The 19,821-nt window shown below is 38.3% G+C and overlaps 1 protein-coding gene across 8 annotated transcripts in view; it reads left to right on the top strand.

Annotated features, from left to right (window-relative positions):
• Positions 1-19,821, top strand: part of Pik3c2g (phosphatidylinositol-4-phosphate 3-kinase catalytic subunit type 2 gamma) — a 364,812-nt gene that overhangs the window by 23,345 nt on the left and 321,646 nt on the right. For all 8 annotated transcript variants that reach the window (XM_087904035.1, XM_087904037.1, XM_087904036.1 and 5 more), the window contains 2 exons: positions 8,784-9,533; positions 13,521-13,603. In XM_087904035.1, coding sequence (XP_087760161.1) covers positions 8,862-9,533; positions 13,521-13,603 — 755 coding nt within the window. In that variant the 5' untranslated portion in view covers positions 8,784-8,861. The remainder of the gene's footprint in view (positions 1-8,783; positions 9,534-13,520; positions 13,604-19,821) is intronic.

Raw genomic sequence — 19,821 nt, 5'->3', positions numbered from 1 at the left:
AAGAAAGTTTAAAAAAAGAGGAAAGGAAAGGCATTAGAGGTCTTTAAAATGCTAGGGATTGTACAATAATTAGCTAATTGCATATGTTTGTTATCAATTCATAGATTTAAACATATTTGATATGCTTAATTCATTTTCTGTCATTACATTTGTGAGTCAATGAGAACCTCTCCCTGTTAAAAGGCACTCTTAAAACCTTTTTTGCTTACAATATCCACAAGCATTATGGGCTATCTCAACTTATCTCACCAATTAATCACCCTGATGTTAGTCTCCCAAGCAATACTTTGTAAAATAATATTTTGATTACATTTATTTAGTGTGTGTATGTGTGCATGGTTTGTGTGTGTGTGTGTGTGTGTGTGTGTGTGTGAACTTATAAATGTGTGTATTATGTTACAATAAATATGTAGAAGTCATGGGACAACTTGAGGGAGTCTGTTCTCTATTTCCACTGTGTAAATCCTAGGCTTTGAATGCAGATCCTCAGGCTTAGCAAAAGCACAGAAATTTCACAGACCCCCAACACTGCTTTCTAGTTTGTGCCTTAAGACACATCATTACTACAGTCAAGAGTAGTGTTTTCTGATTGTCTTAGGCAAACCCTGTGAGGGCCATTTGACCCCTAATGGGTTTGTGACCTACAAGTTGAAAACTGTTGACCTCGCCCTGAAGCATAAGCTGCAGTACCCTCGTGTGTCCTATCCATAGTAGTATTTATGTACTATTTGAAGGAAAGAAAGGAAGGCAGAGATGGAAATGATGGGCATCGCTTTAACTTCATAAACTCATCCTGATAATTTCAGAAAGTCTACATTTCCCCCCACTAAATTGTTAAAGCAGGCAGCTGTACTGGACCATATTTAAAATATCTTTTTATCCAAGTTACCTAAAAACACATGAACATATGCAATGTTTGTGCCTGGCACTTGGATACGCTTTGCATCTGATAAAGCCTCAGACTGCATCTATTAAAAATAATTCCCTGTTGTAGGGATTTTGCGGGTGCAAAATTTATATGATTGTGCTGTTAAAAGTAGACCCTCCAGGAAGTACTTAAGATTAATTATGGTTATTATCTTGATTCCTGGTAGCTTTATATGATGGGACACACAACATCACACACACACACACACACACACACACACATACACACACACACACACATGCACACAACCTTTTCTTAGCTATTTTGTTCTAGGAATTTTCCCTGTGGGAAGTCCATCACCAGACACAGGCTTTATACCTCACATTTCCGAAGGCATGAGATAATATAAGTCCCTATTTCTGTAGCCTCACAATCTGTGCTACTGTTATTACCAACCGCAGATGTGCTCACCAACTTCCTGCTGTACTTACATTGATATATCACTGTCTCCTTGATTGTATGGAAGCCAAACCTTGGGAGTAGCATGTCTGTCATATCCAGAGCAATATGAGTGGCTCCAATTATCATTTTAGGTTCTTGGTCAGTTTTCTTCTCTTAACTACATCGTGTCTCAGATCTTCACTTCCTTGCATGTTTTGTTCTTTTCGATATCTGACAACACAACCATTCGTAGGGTGTTTTTAAACCGTGTTGGTGTTTCTTACTCCATGACTCAGCACTTAGGTCTGCTTGTAGCAGTTTCTCCTGACATGTTCATCTTTCTTCATTTGTTTCTGCCTTCTTATTCTGAGCATTACACCTCCTCTGTCTCCTCCTTTTCCTCCTCTCGTGTGTCCTCCATAGTTTTCCTTATGGCCCTGCAAAATTAACACCCTCTTGTTGTAAGGAGCAGCTTATCTGTTCCTGGCTGCTCAGCCCTGACATACCCACACAGAAACTGTAAATGACTGCTTGGCCTATTAGTTCTAGCGTCTTATTGGCTAGCTCTTACATCTTAGTTTAACCCATTTCTATTAATCTGTGTATCGCCATGTGCCTGTGGCTTACCAGCAAGGTTCTGTCAGGAATCTGTCTCTGGTGGGGCTATAGGGCTTCTCCTGACTCTGCCTCCTTTCTCCCAGCATTCAGTTTAGTTTTCTCTGCCTACCTCTATTCTGCCTTGCACAGGGCTATTTCTTTATTAACCAATGATAATCACAGCATATGGAGGGGACTCCTTCATCACCTTCTTCTCAAAAAAGCAGCCTTCTCTTCCATATCTCAATCCTACCTAGAAAGTTCTTTTTTTTCCATTCCATTAAACTGAAAATTCTATAATCCTGAAACTCTACAAACTGAGGTCTTTTATGACTAATCCTATTACTTCCATGAATGGTTTTAATGTAAAATATATCTCTGAACATTAAGTAAACTGTTGGAAATAATCCTTTAGCTTTTTCATCTGTTACAAGGCCATTCGATAACAAAGGTGTGTTGGTGTAGGAGGTCCTTCTCACTATGTGTTGCTTTCATTGGTTGAATAAAGAAACTGCCTTCACCTTTTGATAGGGCAGACTTAGATAGGCAGAGTAGACAGAACAGAATGCTTGGAAGAAGGGCAGTGTGGCAGACGTCATTATTCTCCTGCCCAAGACGGACGGTGGTTAGACTCATGCTGGTAAGCCACAGTCAAGTGGCAAGACACATTAATGGAGACGGGTTAATCAAGATGTGAGAGTTAGCCAATAAGAGGCTAAAAATAGTGGGCCAGGCAGCGTTTAAATGAATACAGTATCTGTGTGGTTATTTCAGGGTTAAGTTCTTCAGGTGGTGGGATTCGGCCCACCCCTCCTTACTACAATGTATGTGAAGGGGAATAGGTTGTTCTTCAAATGGAAACAGTTGCCTCGACTGCTTCATGCTCTTTTTGTCCTGAGACTTTCTACAGCAAGATTGTCCAGTACTGGTTGGCTGGATATAAGCAGCTATAACATGTACCCCTCACCAGAGATATCAGGATGCAACTGTACTTCCTGACTCTCAGCTGGCATGAAACAGGCAACCCTCAATATTATCTCCCAAAGCTTACATACAACTGAAGGTTGTCTGCATATGCCTGTTCAATGGTAAGATATATTTTAAAAAATAATTACTGTCCCAACAGTATGTGCAAGAAAGTCATTGAAACCAGATCCCATGACATGGGCTAAATTATCTCTGAGGTGTTAAAGTTGATAAACAATAACACACCTAAAATGTAAGCTTCAAATACTCTCTTATATTTTATTCTTTCAAAAAAAATTGGCTTTCCAATATTATCTGTACCCACCACCAAAAAACTACTGTCCCTACTGTTTGCTAGTATAACTCTGCCATACTTAGTTTAATTATAAATTTGAGTCTTTGTGTTCTTGGAAAGCAAGAGCTTCATTTTACATTTTCTGTCTTTGTATTTCTCGTGCTTGACCTAAAATGTTTGAAAAATGATCTTGGATAAATAAATGTACAGGCTGGGAAGTACATGTGTGCTGTAGAGGATTATTTCAACTAAGCAAAGATATTTTATATTTGTTTATACTGCAGGACATTACTAACTGTGTAAATGTGTTTTGCTTCTGCTTATGCTGCATTTCTTTAATGATGTAAGGATATGTGTTTAATCATGTAAAGATATACTGTATTTATTCCCCTGCCTGCCTAAGGTACCCAATTGGTCTAATAAAGACCTAAATGGCCAATAACTAGGCAGGAGAAAGAATAGGCAGGGCTGGTGGGCAGAGAAAATAAATAGGGAGAAGAAACCTAGGCTGGAGAGTGAAAGGAAGAATGAAAGAAGGAGAGGAGAAAAAGAAACACAACCAGGGCAAGAAGCCAGGCAGATGCCAGCCCCCAGTCAGACAGAAATACAGAAGCAGTGGAAGTAAGATATAAAGAAGAAAGGTAATAAGCCATGAGGCAAAAGGTAGATAAAGAGTTATAGTTATAAGTTAAAATCACTTGCCAGAAATGTGCCTAAGCTAGGCCAATCATTTAAAACTAATGCTAAGTCTCTGTGTCATGATTTGGGAGCTGGTTGGCAACCCAAAAGGAAAAGCCTGATACACATGTGTAAAGATATAAATTGCTTTGGGTCAAGTCATTATCTTTCCAAAAGAGTGAGAGCTGTCAATCATCCAGACATGAGAAGCTTTAGGGTGTCAAAAAGGAAATGACATTTCTGTAGGACCAACCATGATCAAGGAAATGCGTGATTTGTGAAAATCACAGCAGAAACTGTCTCCAATCACCCGTGCCTTCCCTTAGGTGAAAATAGTAAGAGAGTTTGCAATTTTGGCTATATTACTCAGTTTTTAATTAGAAGTTAAAAGTAGAATGCTATAAAGAGCACGCATGCTGTACAAATATTAAGAACACTGTAAACATATACTATATTACAAAGATAGATGTCATACACCAGATTGCATTGAAGATGAGAACTCTGTAAGGATAAAGTCTGAAGGTTTTCTTTGCATCCAGTGATACCTGCACAAGCTTAGTGTGGCAGATAAAGGGTTCCAGGGCTGTAAATCAATCCTCCATCTCAAAGTCTTCTCAGAAACCACGTTAGCTGTGATGGTTACATATTTCCCTGCATCATCCTGAAAATACAGATGGATTAGCTTTGCTATGCTCTGTGCTCATATAATCCTCATCCGCTTTATCTTCTACTTATGTGTAATCTAAAAAATGGATCTGTTTTCTATGTACAGAGTTTGTGTGAACCCAAGCTCATCTTTACCTAACCCATTACTTAGACTCTGCATGTCTTCTAAGTGTTGTCCTTTTGAGTAACAAGAACACACAGATTTGGGGCCAAGAACTGACATCTTTAGAAAGGTCTTTTATCATTTATGTTCATAATCTAAATTCTGAAGCTGTTTAGCTAATGTTGACACCTTTGTGTATATGGAGGATAGAGGCAACAGTCAGGGCTGCTCTTGCCTTAAGAGCCTATTTTGAATTTGATTTCTTTTGTGCCCAGGTAATTAGCCCTCTGCAAGTCTGACCTCTAGCAATATGAGACGAACAGTTATACAGAGTTAGCATTGCCTCAGTTCTCCTCATAGAATAAGGAGGAATGGGTCATTCGTTAGGGAAGACCTGTGGATCAGGGTGGTGAAGTCAAAGGTTCAGCTGCTTGAAAATTCTGACTTTATGACAGAGAAATGAAAAAAAATGCACTATATTGAAATGAAACACAGTTGTCACTAAAATGAAAACATAAGTTTTTTAAATGTCAGTTATTGAAAGGAGGATATGTGTCTATGTAACTCAAATTTTAGAGAAATTTAAATAATATTTTGATACTTATTGACATTTTAATATTTTTCTTACTTGTATGAGGATTTTCCTGCTTGTAGATCTGTGTATAATGTGCATCTATTGCCTGTGGAGACCAGAAAAAGGCATCAGAAACCCTGGAACTGAAATTGTAGACAGTTGTGAGCTGTTGGTGGGTCCTGGGAACTGAAGCTTGGTCTTCTACAAGAATTGCAAGTACTCTCAACTGCTGAGCCATTTCTTCAACCCTACACAAACTTTTAAACTTTTCTGTGTACTATTTTACTCAGTGTGCTTTGCAAAAATCTCTTGAAAATCTTCCCAAATCTATCAATTCAATCATTTGTGAGTGTGCAGAGCATTATCAATATAAATTATTAATTAAATGATTTTTAAAAAATCTTTAAAACAAATAAAACGAGAGTAATTTGCCATTTTATAAAAGATTGATAGAGAATCGAGTTGGTCTTAGCTCACAGTTCAAAGTGCAGTCCAGCATGATGAGTAAGACAAGGCAATGGACCCTTAAAGCCACTTGTCACAGAGCATCTGCAAGAAGAAATAGAGAAGGGCAATACATGCTGCCTGTTGACTATCTTCCCCCAGTTATATAGTCAGATAATCCATTTATGGAATGGCCCCACTCTAAGTAGGAGGGGTGTCCCATCAATTAGCATATCCAAGGTAATCTCTCAGCTGAGAAGATCTGATAGGGGAGTTCAGCCAATCACATTCTGTCCGTGGGGCTTGTTGCCCTAAGGCAAAAGTTTACCTATAAACCTGGCGGGAGCACTTCCCCGGACCTGGAGTTCTGGTGTAAGTCTTCATTCTGTTTATTAAAGCTGTATATTTTATATTAATCTAGTCTGGCGGATCATTAATTACCAATCGCACCACGCCCCTTCAAAGATCTAGATGCTAACTCTCAAAAACATACCATATTTACTTGGTAAAAAGGAATGAATCCCAAGCTCCTTTCATTTTCCTTCTTGTATAGCTTGATTCTGTATTTTCTTATAAATTCACCAAATCAGTACACTAACCAATACAAATTAGCATTGCTTTCAGTAAAGAAACATGCTCAGTACTGAGTGATAAATGAGAAAAATCAAAGAGCTGATGGTAGTGCTGAAAAGGGAAGTGTTAAATACCATTAAAAGTGTGATACATAACAGAAGAGAAGCAAAATGTAGAAGACGCACTGTAACCTAATCCAGTTTGGATTTTTTTCTTTGTAAGAAATAATATAAACATGGTGTCTTATGCCTATAATCTTGGATGATTAATGAATACCTCGGTGAATTGGAGAGCTGTGTGGATTGAAGAGTCAGATGAGATACACGCACACGCACATGCACACACACACACACACACACACACACACACACAGTTCAACTAAGCCTTGATTAATAACTATAGTGAGAAAGACCAGTGCAGTCAGGAAGGTGACTAACCCAGAAAAATATCATCAAGAGCAATAAAACTCAATCCATCCCAGGGTTCTGGAGGCTGCCATGTGTACTGCATAAGAGGGCAATTGATGACATAATATGAGCGGAAAATGAGTGCAGAGCCAGGTCATGTAGGGACTTAAAATAATGTGAAAAAACCACTGAAAAATCTGTAACCATGGAAATATGCAGTCAGTGTCTGAAATAAAACGCTATAATATGAAAGAAAATGAGGAACAAAATGGGTTGCAGAAAATACAGAAGTAGTTGGAGAGTTATATATTTCAGGTGAAAGTTGGTGATTTTAACTTAGCAGTGGGAAGGGGTATGCAGGAGGTGATGTATACCAGAGAATTTTGACTTAGAAGTGAGGAGTGGTATACAATAGGCAGTGGACTAAAGATGTGTTCATTGGAGAAACTAACTGGTGGATCTCTGGATATCGGATAGAGGAGAATAAAGGAGAGAGGAGATTCAACCATCAAACCTCGGTGTCTGGTTTAAAGACTGGGTGGGGGATGGGGACTTTTTGTGCCACAGAGAACAATGGAATATGAATTGAGTCTTAGGTAATTGAAATTTACTAAGCAACTAAATTAATTCATTTTATAATGAAAATGTAGCCAGAGACCAAACTAGCACACTGGTAAAATCATCACTGCCATCTTAACTAAACATTGTTATACCTGAAAGATTTGCATTGGATGGGTTCTAATGGATTCTAAGTTTTACCAATTAGGAAGTGAAAAAGTGATTCTACCTAGTCTATTTAGGCATAAGAGGTGGACATGAATAACAACAGACCAAAACCAGACAAATTAGTTATCCTGACTTTTAATACTACCAAGTAGTATGAGTATTTCTAGACTTTATGTGAATGATACCAGCGTAAAAATAGATTGAATGGGAACACAAAACAGGTTCAGTAGTCCTTCGTAAAGTCATGGGGCATGGACGATAATTTAAACCACAGAATAGGGCTGCTGCCAAAGGCCAGGTTTAGTCCCTAGGTTCAGGTGACTCAAAAGTGCCTGCACCTTCAGCTGTAGGGGATATGATGTTCTCTTCTGACCTCTACAGATACCCTCACACATACCCACGCACAGACACACATATACAAAGATAAATGCAAAATAAATCTCTAGAACATAAACAGAATGAAAAAAAAACCTACAGAGAAACAATAACTCAGGAGAAAATAAACTACAAAAAGGATCAAGGAGACAATAATGAATAGACAAAGGAATATTTGAGAAATAACAAATAGGAGAAATTTAGAGTGTGGTTCTTGGTAGCAAGGCACCGCAAAGGAAGAATGGAAAGTGCATACCAAATGCTGCACAGGACCAGAGCTTTTTCAAAAGAGCAAAATCTCTTAAGTTTAATGGCACGAAACTCATTAATAAGTTTAATGAAAGTAGTTCTAGATAAGTGAACCAAAGAATTTGCAATTACTTAAATTTAAGGAGTTTTGGAGTGGAAAGTCTCTAGTTAACTATTGTAAGATGATTGGTAACTCGGTGTCGGAGTGGGAGGGAATTAAGACTGCTCAGAGGAATGGGATAATGGTTAATAATGAAAAGACAGTTTAGCTACCACTTAGGCATTAACATGCTAGCATTCACATAGAAAGCTGAATGGCTGAGGAAACACTGGTCTCAAAAAAAGCAGTCAAATTCAAGGGGAAGATGGGTTTTGTATGGACTAAAGAAACATGTGGGAGGAGAAATGGCTAAGGGGTTAGAAACACTGGCTGTGCCTTTGCAGAAGACTGTGGTTTAGCTCAGTTCCCACATGGTGGCTCACAACTGTCTGTAACTCGAGTTCTGGGGATCCTGTGGCCCTCTTCTTACATCCTCAGTACCAGGTCCTCAAGTGGTGCACATTCATGCAAAGTAATGTTTAAAGAAGCACACCAGAATTAAGAAAGACTCGGTTTTCTCTCTAAACAATATTATGAGTCAAGCCAAAGTCAATAATCTCCTTCAGATTCCCCATGCATTGGTCCTCATGGACTACTTTAGTACTCGAGAAAGTCTCTCACCATCCAAACAAACAATCCAAGCCTTTGTATATTTACTCAACAGGTTTCTTTCCTGTAAGTTACTTTGTAACTAAAGACAGTTTTGTTTCTTTTTTTCTAGGAAAATTTGTAACTTCTTTTATAATATCAAGGAAATATTTGGGACCAAGAAAATCTTCTCAGTGGCACAAAATAAAAAATGGCGTATAGTTGGCCAAGAGACCCCATTGACCCACAGGAAGATAGATATGATCACCAACACTTTCGCCATGCAAACCAGTACCATTCTTCCCACCGGGTCAAACTGGGCTTTGATGAGATAGTGGAAGAGATCAATAATAAAAACCCACTGTGTGCGAGTGACAAAGAAGAAAGCTCCCTTTTCATGCCAAATGCACCAAACTTGGGTTCAAAATGGCAAGCCATCCATGGAGCACACCCAAGACACTTGAATGAATTCACTTCTCAGAGCCCTGACATCTCTCACTTCCAGTATGGAAAAACATCAGCCATTGGTTTTAATCCCACTGTATTACCTATTCATCAGATGACAAATGAGGGAGACTGCTGGAGAAATCCCACAGATATATATCACAGCACTGAGGATCCCAGGTTTAATACCCTAACTCAATCATCTATCGGCCTGGATAAATGTAATCTACAAAGACAATCAGGAAATGAACATCATAACTGCCGCAGAGAACATGAAAGCAGCATCCTCCCTCATTATTTATCATACCCAATGGACTCCATACTCTATAGAGACAATCAAGGAAGTGCAGAGGTGAGCCTTGTGGAACCTTCTCTGATGTCCTCTAAAGAGCCCCTTCTACCCAGGGCACGGGAGAGCACATCACTGGATAATGTGGAGGTATGTGCAATACACAGGAACATGGAAACAATCGCTCAGGAAAGAATTGCATTAATTGATAATAAAGTTAAATAATCTCAAGTAGAAAAATCTATGAGTATTTTTTAGAACATTTTATTTATTTTAAAAATTCCACGTTTTTAATTTAAAAACTATTGTAATAAAAAGGACACTTATCTTTCATTTTCAAAGTTCCCACTTCAACAAACCTATTAATATGTTATATTAGTATAGCCTATGATAGTATTTTGTACTAGCATACACTAGTACATTTTAGCAGAGGGACTAGAGAGATGGCTCAATGGTTAAGAACACTGACTGCTCTTCTAGAGGTCCTGAGTTTAATTTACAGAACTGGTTGCTGTAATCATCTATAATTGGATCTGATGCCCTCTTCAGGCACGCGGGTGTATATGCAGACAGAGCACAAATATGTATTTAATAAATAAATAATCTTTAAACAATACATTTTAATGAATAAAAATATAGCTTGAAATTTAGCTGGTGGCATTTACCTATTCTTCCTATTTCATGAGAGTACACATACATTTCATTACAGTTATCAATTGAGTCTCACTGATGCTTTAAAATCTTATTATCTTTATCTGCAGAGGGAAATGTTACTATACATGAAAGCTCCTGTATTATTTGATTGGCAGGAAAGTTGCTTATGAACCAAACAAAAGTAGGAAATGAAGTCATTACTGTGCCATTGATGCTAATCCTTTCTTTGATTAGTTTATGGTCACTACAATAGCCATAGAGTTTCTTGCATCATGTTCAAAATCTTCTCTGCTTATAATATCTAGACACCAATAAAGCCAAAAATAGACCATAAGAAATAAGAAAGAGGAGGATAGAGAGATGGCACATAAACTTGAGAACCTGAGATCCCCAGCAACCACTTAAAAAACTAGTCATGGTGAAATGAGTCTACAATCCCTGTACTGGAGAGGAAGAGAAAGGCCAATCTCTAGATTTCTAGTCACCCAGTCAAGCCAAATACATGAGTTACAGGTTCAGTGAGTGACCATCAATAAAAGAGGTGAAGAACTGCTCGAGGAAATCACCTAACATCTTTCTCTGTCCTACACACACACACACACACACACACACTCATACACAAAAACACACACATACACACACTCATACACACAAATATATACACACTCATACATACACATACACACACAGTTATATGTGCAAATATATACACATACATACATATGCACACTCATATATATGCACACACACATATACACTCACAGGCACACAGGAAAAGGAAGAGAGAGAGTAAGACCTCTGCAGTTATAATATATAAGAGGAACCAAAAAGTTTTATTAAGTAATGCTTTTAATAATATTTTATATGTTGAACAGAAAGAATTTAGGGTAATAAAAATAGATTTCTTGAATTTGGGGATGTGACTCAAACTGACCTTCTGATATAAAACAGCAACAGGGTAAAACAATAGATATGAACAAAAGAATACCTAACTCTGCAAGAAGGTCATTGCATAAGAAATGCCACCTTAAATTATCTGAATGAAAACTGAGTATATCTTACGGATATCTAATTCTTATCACGACAGTATATTTTGTAGAAGGAGACTGTTTTCTCAGCTGCTCAGACCTGAAAAATCACACAAAAACTGTATTAATTATAACTGTTCAGCCTATTAGCTCAGGATTTTTATTAACTAACACTTACATCTTCAATTAACCCATTTCTATTAATTTGTATATCACCACAAGGCTGTAGCTTACCCGGTAAGGTTCTGGTGTCTGTCTCCTTTGGCAAGCTACATGGTAACTCCTTGACTGTGCCTGCTCTCTCTATACATATCTCTGTTCAGATTTCCCACCTGGCTTTACTCTGCCAAACCATTGGCCAAAAAACTTTATCCATCAACCAATAAAAACAACAGATACATACAGAAGAACAGCCCAAGTCAAAATTTCCCTACTGTTATAAATGTTGTGAACATTAGACAAAGGTATAAAAGCTGCTGAATTCAGGCTTTAGACAACAGTCAGGACAGTACACAGAGTCCCTAAGAGTTGCCAGTATCTGAGTCTGTGCCTGAAAGGTAGCTCCTCACTGCTGTGCAGTCTGGTGGAGTTGAAGAGTAAAGCTGGGCAGTCAGCTGCAGGTTTCAGAAGCAGCTTGTGTTTGCTGGATGTTGTGTTGCCAAAGAGGAAGCTATGCAGTGGGTGGGTTCAGAAGTCTCTGGGGATTTATTATGTCTTGGATAAGTGTGGGGTTGTTATTTGGAAGACTTGAGATAATATTGAGAAAATTTCTCAAGTTAATTGAAAATAACTAATTATAGAGTCAACGAAGCAATAAATTGCAAATAAATGCAAAATCATCCAAATATAGGCAAATGACATTCAAATATTTATAGTCAAAATGAAAGAAGCATTTTACAAGGAGTTGGAAAGAGATTACAGGGAGTGCGGTAACTATCTGATGGAGTGAAACTTCTCATAAGAGAGGTGGGAGTCAGAGACAGTGGAACTAGAGACAAAGGGAACCAGAGAATGGAACCAGAGGCAGTGGGAGCCATTGGTAACAAACCTAGAGACACTGAGATCTAGAGACTGGAAACAGAAGAAACTGACACCAAGACAGTGGGATTCAGAGGCCGTGTGAGTCAGAGTCACTGGACAAAGGCAGTGGGAGCCAATTATTGTGAGTCAGAGACAGTGGGAGTCAGAGGCAGGGAGAGCCAGAGACAAGGGGAGTCAGAGATATTGGGAGCCAAGACATTGGAATAATTTACTAATAAAATTATATTGAACCAAGAGATAAATAGAAAATTAAATAAAACTGAATAAGAGAAAAAGAAAAGGTAAAAAATTAAAAACACACATTAAAACATGTAAACATGATGACCCGAAATCAAACCATTTTCATAAGCATATTAAATATGCATAAACAGAAAAGTCCAAACAATAAACAGAAAATAATACAATAGATGTAAAAAAACATAAAGGCACAATTGTTGTTAGAAAAATATTACCTTGACAGATAGATTAAAAAGGAAAATTTCCAAGGTTTTAACTCTCAGCCTGAACCATGATTGCTGTGGTTCTAATACTAGCAAAATATGATTTAAGACATATTTCTAGAGTTAAAAGAAATCATGTTGTCATGGCAAAAGAGTCTATCAAAAAGAGATAATAAATTTAATGTGTACACCGTTGATAATAGAGCTTCCAAATATATGAGGCAAAGTGATTTAAAAGCAGTAACATATGCACCCTCTAACTGAAAGTTTAATTCATATATTATGAACATATTAAACATATGGCAACAAAGGCACTAAGACATGGAATGATGATTTCTTCATAGTCTCAAAAAACTATCAACAATTCAAATGACCAACAGGAGGAAAGGGACCAAAGGAATGATGGGATAGTTACGCAATAGAATGCCAATGCTCAGTGGTTTAAACAATGGAGTACTGGTAGGTGACAATAGGAAGATGTTCTAAAAAGATATATCAGTTAGTGGCAGATGCCAAAAAAAGCTTTTGTAAGTAATTTAGAAATCTAAACATTAATAATTACAAATGGGTGGGTAGCATAATCTAACAGAGATATGGGGAAACTTTTTAGAAGACAGCATTGTTCCCTCCTCCCTCTGCCCCCCTCTCTCTCTGCCACTCTCTCTTCTTCCCTCTTCTGCCCTTCCTCTTTTTCTTTCCCCTCTATAACCCATTAAACAAATGCTATACCTCAAAAAAGAAGACATAATTGTTCAATATTTCCTTAGTTATTGATAACACTGATGTATGCATTCTTGAAAACTAAAATTGTATACCTAAGTTCTATATATTTCTCTATATGTAAATATTTCTTCAATAGAATTAAAAAGGTAAAATTAAATCCAAATTGATCTTTAAAAGATAATAAAATTACATAAGAATGTTGATATTGTCTCCATACTGAGCTGTATTAATTTAACAATTTTTTCTTCCAGAGAGTTGGTTGTCACATTCAAATAGTTGAAGTACCCGAGGGGAGTAGCAAGAGCCTGGCCTCATTCTGTGACAAAGTAAGAAAGTGAGTATTTCTCTTTTAATAAACTTTGAAGTTTTTGTGTCTAAATAAATGTCTCTAATTTTCAGTCCACTCAGTAATTAGTTCTGCAGGCAAAATGAAAAATACCTGTAGCTTGATGCAGGAGAATTGTCTGTATTCTGTCAATCATATGTTAATAAAATGCTGATTGGCCAGGCAGGCAGTATGGGCAGGAAAGCCAGACAGGAAGTAGAGGTGGAGCAAAATGACTGGGAGTATTCTGGGAAGCAGGAATCTCCCTCCGCAGTTCTGCCCAGACCACCGGAGAGGAAAGATGTAAGCTGCCCTGCTGGAAAAGGTATTGAGCCATGTGGCTAATGTAGATAAGGATGATGGGGTAACATAAATTATAAGAGCTAATAAGTAGCCTGACTCAATGGGCCAATCAGTTTATAACCTAATGTAGACTCCATGTGATTTTCTTTGGAACTTGCTGGCTGTAGGGTACCGGGCAGGACAGAAACCCCAACAAGTCAGCCCTCATATTTCCAGATGGCACCCATGTGGATAACTGAATCCACAGAAAGCTTGAGAAAGCTGGGAAAAGAATAGAGTACAGCATGTTTTTTCTTAGCAACAATTTCTCAGGTCTACTCTGCTTCCTAGAGGCAAGCAAGCACTCTCATCTAAGAGAGGCTTCCTGACTCAGCTTTAGCTGCAAAACCCTGCAGATCTTTTAAGAGGTCCTGCCACAAAACACTTGAACGGTGTTGATGAAAAGCTGAACGCAAGCTTTTCGGTTTTCAGTCGTAGCAGGAAAAAAGCTGTCCTGTTTTAAAATACCAGCTGTCTGGGCTGTCCTGCCAGGGCAATCTCTGACTCTTTCAGGCAGGCAGTCCGATTGAGTGTGGTCTGTGAACAGAATGATGCAGCTTGCTTGCTGGCAGGGACCTTGAAACGCCACAGAGTTGTGGCAATAAAAATGCCTCCAAAAGTACTTCTGCCATGAGGCTGGAAAGCTAAGGAATGGGCTAGATCCAGTCATCAAAGCCACAGTTTTAGACTCATGTGGTCAGAAAAAGAGAGAGAGATACAGTAAAGAGAGATTCAAAGATGAGAAAACCTCTAAATGGTTTACTATGTGTTAAAAATATATGCAGGCTAAAGGTTAAAGTTCTTAGGGTAAAAAGGAAGAAAGAAAGTAGTTGGGTGTGGTGGTACACACCTTTAATCCCAATGCCGGGGAGACAGAGGCAGACAGACCTCTGTGAATTCAAGGTGTGGTGGTGGACACCTTTAATCCTAGCACTGGGGAGGCATAGACAGGTGGATCTCTGTGAGTTCAAGGACAGTCTGGTCTACAGAGATTTTCCAGGACAAAGATATACAGAGAACCTGTCTCAAAAAGTAAAAGTAAAAATAAAAGAAATAGAGGTTAAAATAAAATCACACAAAGATGGAAAACACACAGAGAATCTTGATATTGTATGCAATTATGCTCTCTTTAAATTGTTTAAATGCTGAGGAAGGAGCAACAGCTGCTAAAAAATATTTGCTTATAAATGCTACTGAATTAATCCAAGATAGATATTTTGAAAATACCTTGGCCTCAAAATCAAAGTCAAAAGGTATGCTACTTTGGAGAAGAGATTTTGCTTTTGTTTCTACAGAAAATGAGAGGCTGTGGATTCATTCTGAGTTAAGAAAAATCCAGTTTGATCAAGGAAGACCACCTGAGAAATCTCTGGTAGGAACAGATGGTCCAGATGTCTGAGTTCTACATCCAAAAATGATTCAAGACTGCTGCTTGTGATGATCAAGATTCACAGGATACTCTAGTCAAGAATTGATTATAACTCTAAATTTTCTTTAGGTCCCCATAAGATTATCAGCGCCCCCAACCAGCAGGAAGTAGCCTGAAATACTACGCCCACATTCCCAACAAATGGACTATGGGTATTTTCCTTTGTTTAAAAAAAAGAGAGGGAAATGATGTGGGAGAATTGTCTGTATTCTGTCAATTATATTTTAATAAATTGCTGATTGGCCAGGCAGGCAGTATAGGCAGGAAAGCCAGACAGGAAGTAGAGGTGGAGCAAAGAGACTGGGAGTATTCTGGGAAGCAGGAAGCTCTCTCTGCAGTTCTGCCCAGACCACTGGAGAGGAAAGATGTAAGCTGCCTCACTGGAAAAGGTATTGAGCCATGTGGCTAATGTAGATAAGGATAATGGGGTAACATAAATTATAAGAGCTAATAAGTAGCCTGACTCAATGGGCCAATCAGTTTATAACCTAATGTAGACTCCATGTGATTTTCTTTGGAACTTGCCGGCTGTAGGGTACCAGGCGGGATAGAAACCCCAACAAGCCGGCCCTCATATTACAGAAGATTGCTAATACAATAAAACAATTTTTGACAAACTATCATTGATCATCTTGATGACTGGCTTTTCTTTTTCCACTCAAACAAGTATACTGCTCCATTGAAATTTTGATTGAAACATACTTTCTCTATCAGAACTCCCCTTGTACATTGGTAGTTTGATTTTCAGTGTATTTATAGCTCATGTCATATTTATGACATAAATATTTGGGCATTTGGGCCTTATAGATCAGGCCTAAATTGTCACAGGTTCACCTACCACCAGGGACATTCTGTTCATGTGAGTGCCTTCCAGCAGCTGAGTCTTCTCTCCAGGGAGATTCCATGATGATGAACAGGCTCAGACATATTTCTCCATTGAAAACATCATTGCTCTCTAGAGAATGTTCCAGCAATGTCCTTGATCTCTTTGCCAATGTAAACATTAATATTATGATATAAAGGTGATTGCTTTTCTTCTGTTGTTACCACTGATCTAGTGGGAATTTTTCTGTTGCTCTGAAAATTTGATATATTTTCTTTTTTTTTTTTGCTTCTGTGCTCACAATACTCATTCTATATTATTTATTTATTAAAAATTTTCACTTCCTCTCCGTCTCCCTTTTCCCTCCCGCTTCCCACCTTCCCCTCCCTCTCTAGTCCTAAGAGCAGTCAGGGTTCCCTGCCCTATGGGAAATCCAAGGTCCTCCCCCCTCCATACAGGTCTGTAAAGGTGAGCATCCAAACAAACCGGGCTCCTGCAAAGTCAGTCCATGCAGTAGAATCAAAACCCAGTGCCTTTGTCCTTGGCTTCTCAATCGGCCTTCATTGCCAGTCACATTCAGAGTGTCCAGTTTGATCACATGCTCCATCACTCCCAGTCCAGCTAGCCTTGGTGAGCTCCCTTTAGATCAGTCCCACTGTCTCAGTTGGTGGACACACCGCTCGTGGTCCTGACTTCTTTGCTCATGTTCTCCCTCCTTCTGCTCCTCATTTGGACATTGGGAGCTAAATCCAGTACTCCAATGTGGGTCTCTGTCTCTATCTCCATTGACAAATCCCTATCCAAACTAATCAAACGGCAGAGAGAGAACATGCAAATTATTAAGATCAGAAATGAAAAGAGGGAACATAACCACAGACACAGAGGAAATTCAGAGAATCAGTACATTTTACTACAAAAGCCTTTATTCCACAAATTTGAAAAATGTAAAAGAAATGGACATTTTTTAAGATTAATACCATATACCAAAGTTGAACCAAGACCAGGTGAACAATCTAAATAGACCTATTAGTCACGAAGAATTAGAAGCCGTTATCAAAAACCTACCTACCAAAAACAGCCCAGGACCAGATGGTTTCAATTCAGAATTCTACCAGAACTTCCAAGAAGAGCTAATACCTATACTCCTTAATGTATTTCACATTATAGAAACAGAAGAGTCATTGCCAAATTCTTTTTATGAAGCTACAGTTACCCTGATACCAAAACCACACAAAGACACAGCCAAGAAAGAGAATTACAGGCCAATCTCACTCATGAACATCGATGCAAAAATTCTCAATAAAATACTGGCAAACTGAATCCAAGACCACATTCAAAAAATTATCCATTATGATCAAGTGAGCTTCATCCCAGAGATGCAGGGCTGGTTCAACATATGCAAATCTATCAATGTAATCTATCATATAAATAAACTGAAGGAAAAAAATATGATCACTTCATTAGATGCTGAAAAAAAAAACATTTGACAAAATTCAACACCCGTTTATGATAAAGGTGTTGGAGAGATTAGGGATATAAGGTTCATAACTAAATATGATAAAAGCTATTTACAGCAAGCCGACAGCTAACATCAAATTAAATGGAGAGAAACTCAAAGCAATTCCACTGAAATCAGAAACACGACAAGGCTGTCCACAATCTCCATCCCTCTTCAATATAGTGCTTGAAGTTCTAGGAATAGTAATAAAACAACATAAGGTGATCAAGGGGATTTGAATTAGAAAGGAAGAAGTTAAACTTTCAATTTTGGCAGTTGATATGATAGTGTACATAAGCGACCCCAAAAACTCTACCAAAGAACTCCTACAGCTGATAAACACCTTTAGTAATGTGGCAGGATACAAGATCAACTCCAAAAAAATCAGTTGCCCTCCTATACACAAAGGATAAAGAAGCAGAGAGGGAAATCAGAGAAGCATCACCTTTCATGATAGCCACAAATGGCATAAAATATCTTGGAGTAACTCTAACAAAGGAAGTGAAAGATGTATTTGACAAGAACTTTAAGTCTTTGAAGAAAGAAATTGAAGAGAATACCAGAAAATGGATGGATCTCCCTTGTTCTTGGATTGGGTGGATCAACATAGTAAAAATGACAATTCTACCAAAAGCAATCTATAGATTCAATGCAATCCCCATCAAAATCCCATCGAAATTCTTAACAGACCTTGAGAGAACAATAATCAACTTTATATGGAAAAACAAAAAACCCAGGATAGCCAAAACAATTTTATACATTAAAGGAACTTCTGGAGGCATTACCATTCCAGACTTCAAACTTTATTACAGAGCTACATTATTGAAAACACCTTGGTATTGGCATAAAAATAGTGAAGTCGACCTATGGAATTGAATTGAAGACACAGATATTAACTCACAAACCTATGAACACCTGATTTTCGACAAGGGAGCTAAAAGTATACAATGGAAGAAAGAAAACATCTTTAACAAATGGTGCTGGCATAACTGGATGTCAACCTGTAGAAGAATGAAAGTAGAGGGGCTGGAGAGATGGCTCAGCGGTTAAGAGCACTGCCTGCTCTTCCAAAGGTCCTGAGTTCAATTCCCAGCAACCACATGGTGGCTCACAACCATCTGTAATCAGGTCTGGTGCCCTCTTCTGGCCTGCAGGCATTCAAGCAGACAGAATACTGTAGACATAATAAATAAATAAATGAATAAATAAATAAATATTTTTTTAAAAAAGAATGAAAGTAGATCCATATCTATCACCATGCACAGAACTCAAGTCCAAATGGATTAAAGACCTCAATATTAATCTGACCACATTGAACCTGATAGGAGAGAAAGTGGGAAGTAGTCTACAAGACATGGGCACAGAGACCACTTCCTAGGTAGAACCCTAGTAGCACAGACAATAAGAGCAGCAATGAATAAATGGGACCTCCTGAAACTGAGAAGTTTCTGTAAAGCAAAGGACACTGTCATTAAGACAAAAAAGCTACCTTCTGACTGGGAGAAGATCTTCACCAACCCCTCATCAGACAAAGGTCTGATCTCCAAAATACACGAAGAAAACAAGAAAGTAGACACTAAAACTCTAATTAACCCAATTAAAAAATGGGGTACTTAACTGAACAGAGAATTCTCAACAGAAGAGCTTCGAATGGCCAAAAGACACTTAAGGTCAAGCTCAACCTCCTTAGCCTTCAGGGAAATGCAAATCAAAACAACTTTGACATACCATCTTACACCTGTCAGAATCGCTAGAATCAAAAACACCAATGAGAGCCTATGCTGGAGAGGATGTGGAGTAAGGGGAACACTCATCCATTGTTGGTGGAAATGCAAACTTGTGTAGCCACTTTGGAAATCAGTGTGGCGATTTCTCAGGAAACTGGGAGTCAACCTACCTCAGAACCCAGCAATTCCACTCTTGGCAATGTACCCAAGAGATGCCCTATCATATTACAAAAGCATTTGTTCAACTATGTTCATAGTAGCACTATTTGTAATAGCCAGAACCTAGATGCCCCTCAATAGAAGAATGGTTAAAGAAGGTATGGAGCATATACACATTGGAGTTTTAGTCAGCGGTAAAAAACAATGACATCTTGAGTTTTGCATGCAAATGGATGGAAATAGAAAACG

The sequence above is a fragment of the Myodes glareolus genome, chromosome 3 (genome assembly GCF_982192425.1).
Source record: "Myodes glareolus chromosome 3, mMyoGla1.1, whole genome shotgun sequence".
NCBI lineage: Eukaryota > Metazoa > Chordata > Mammalia > Rodentia > Cricetidae > Myodes > Myodes glareolus.
The sequence above is the reverse complement of the archived record's forward strand: the minus strand, read 5'-3'. Positions and strand labels throughout refer to the sequence as shown.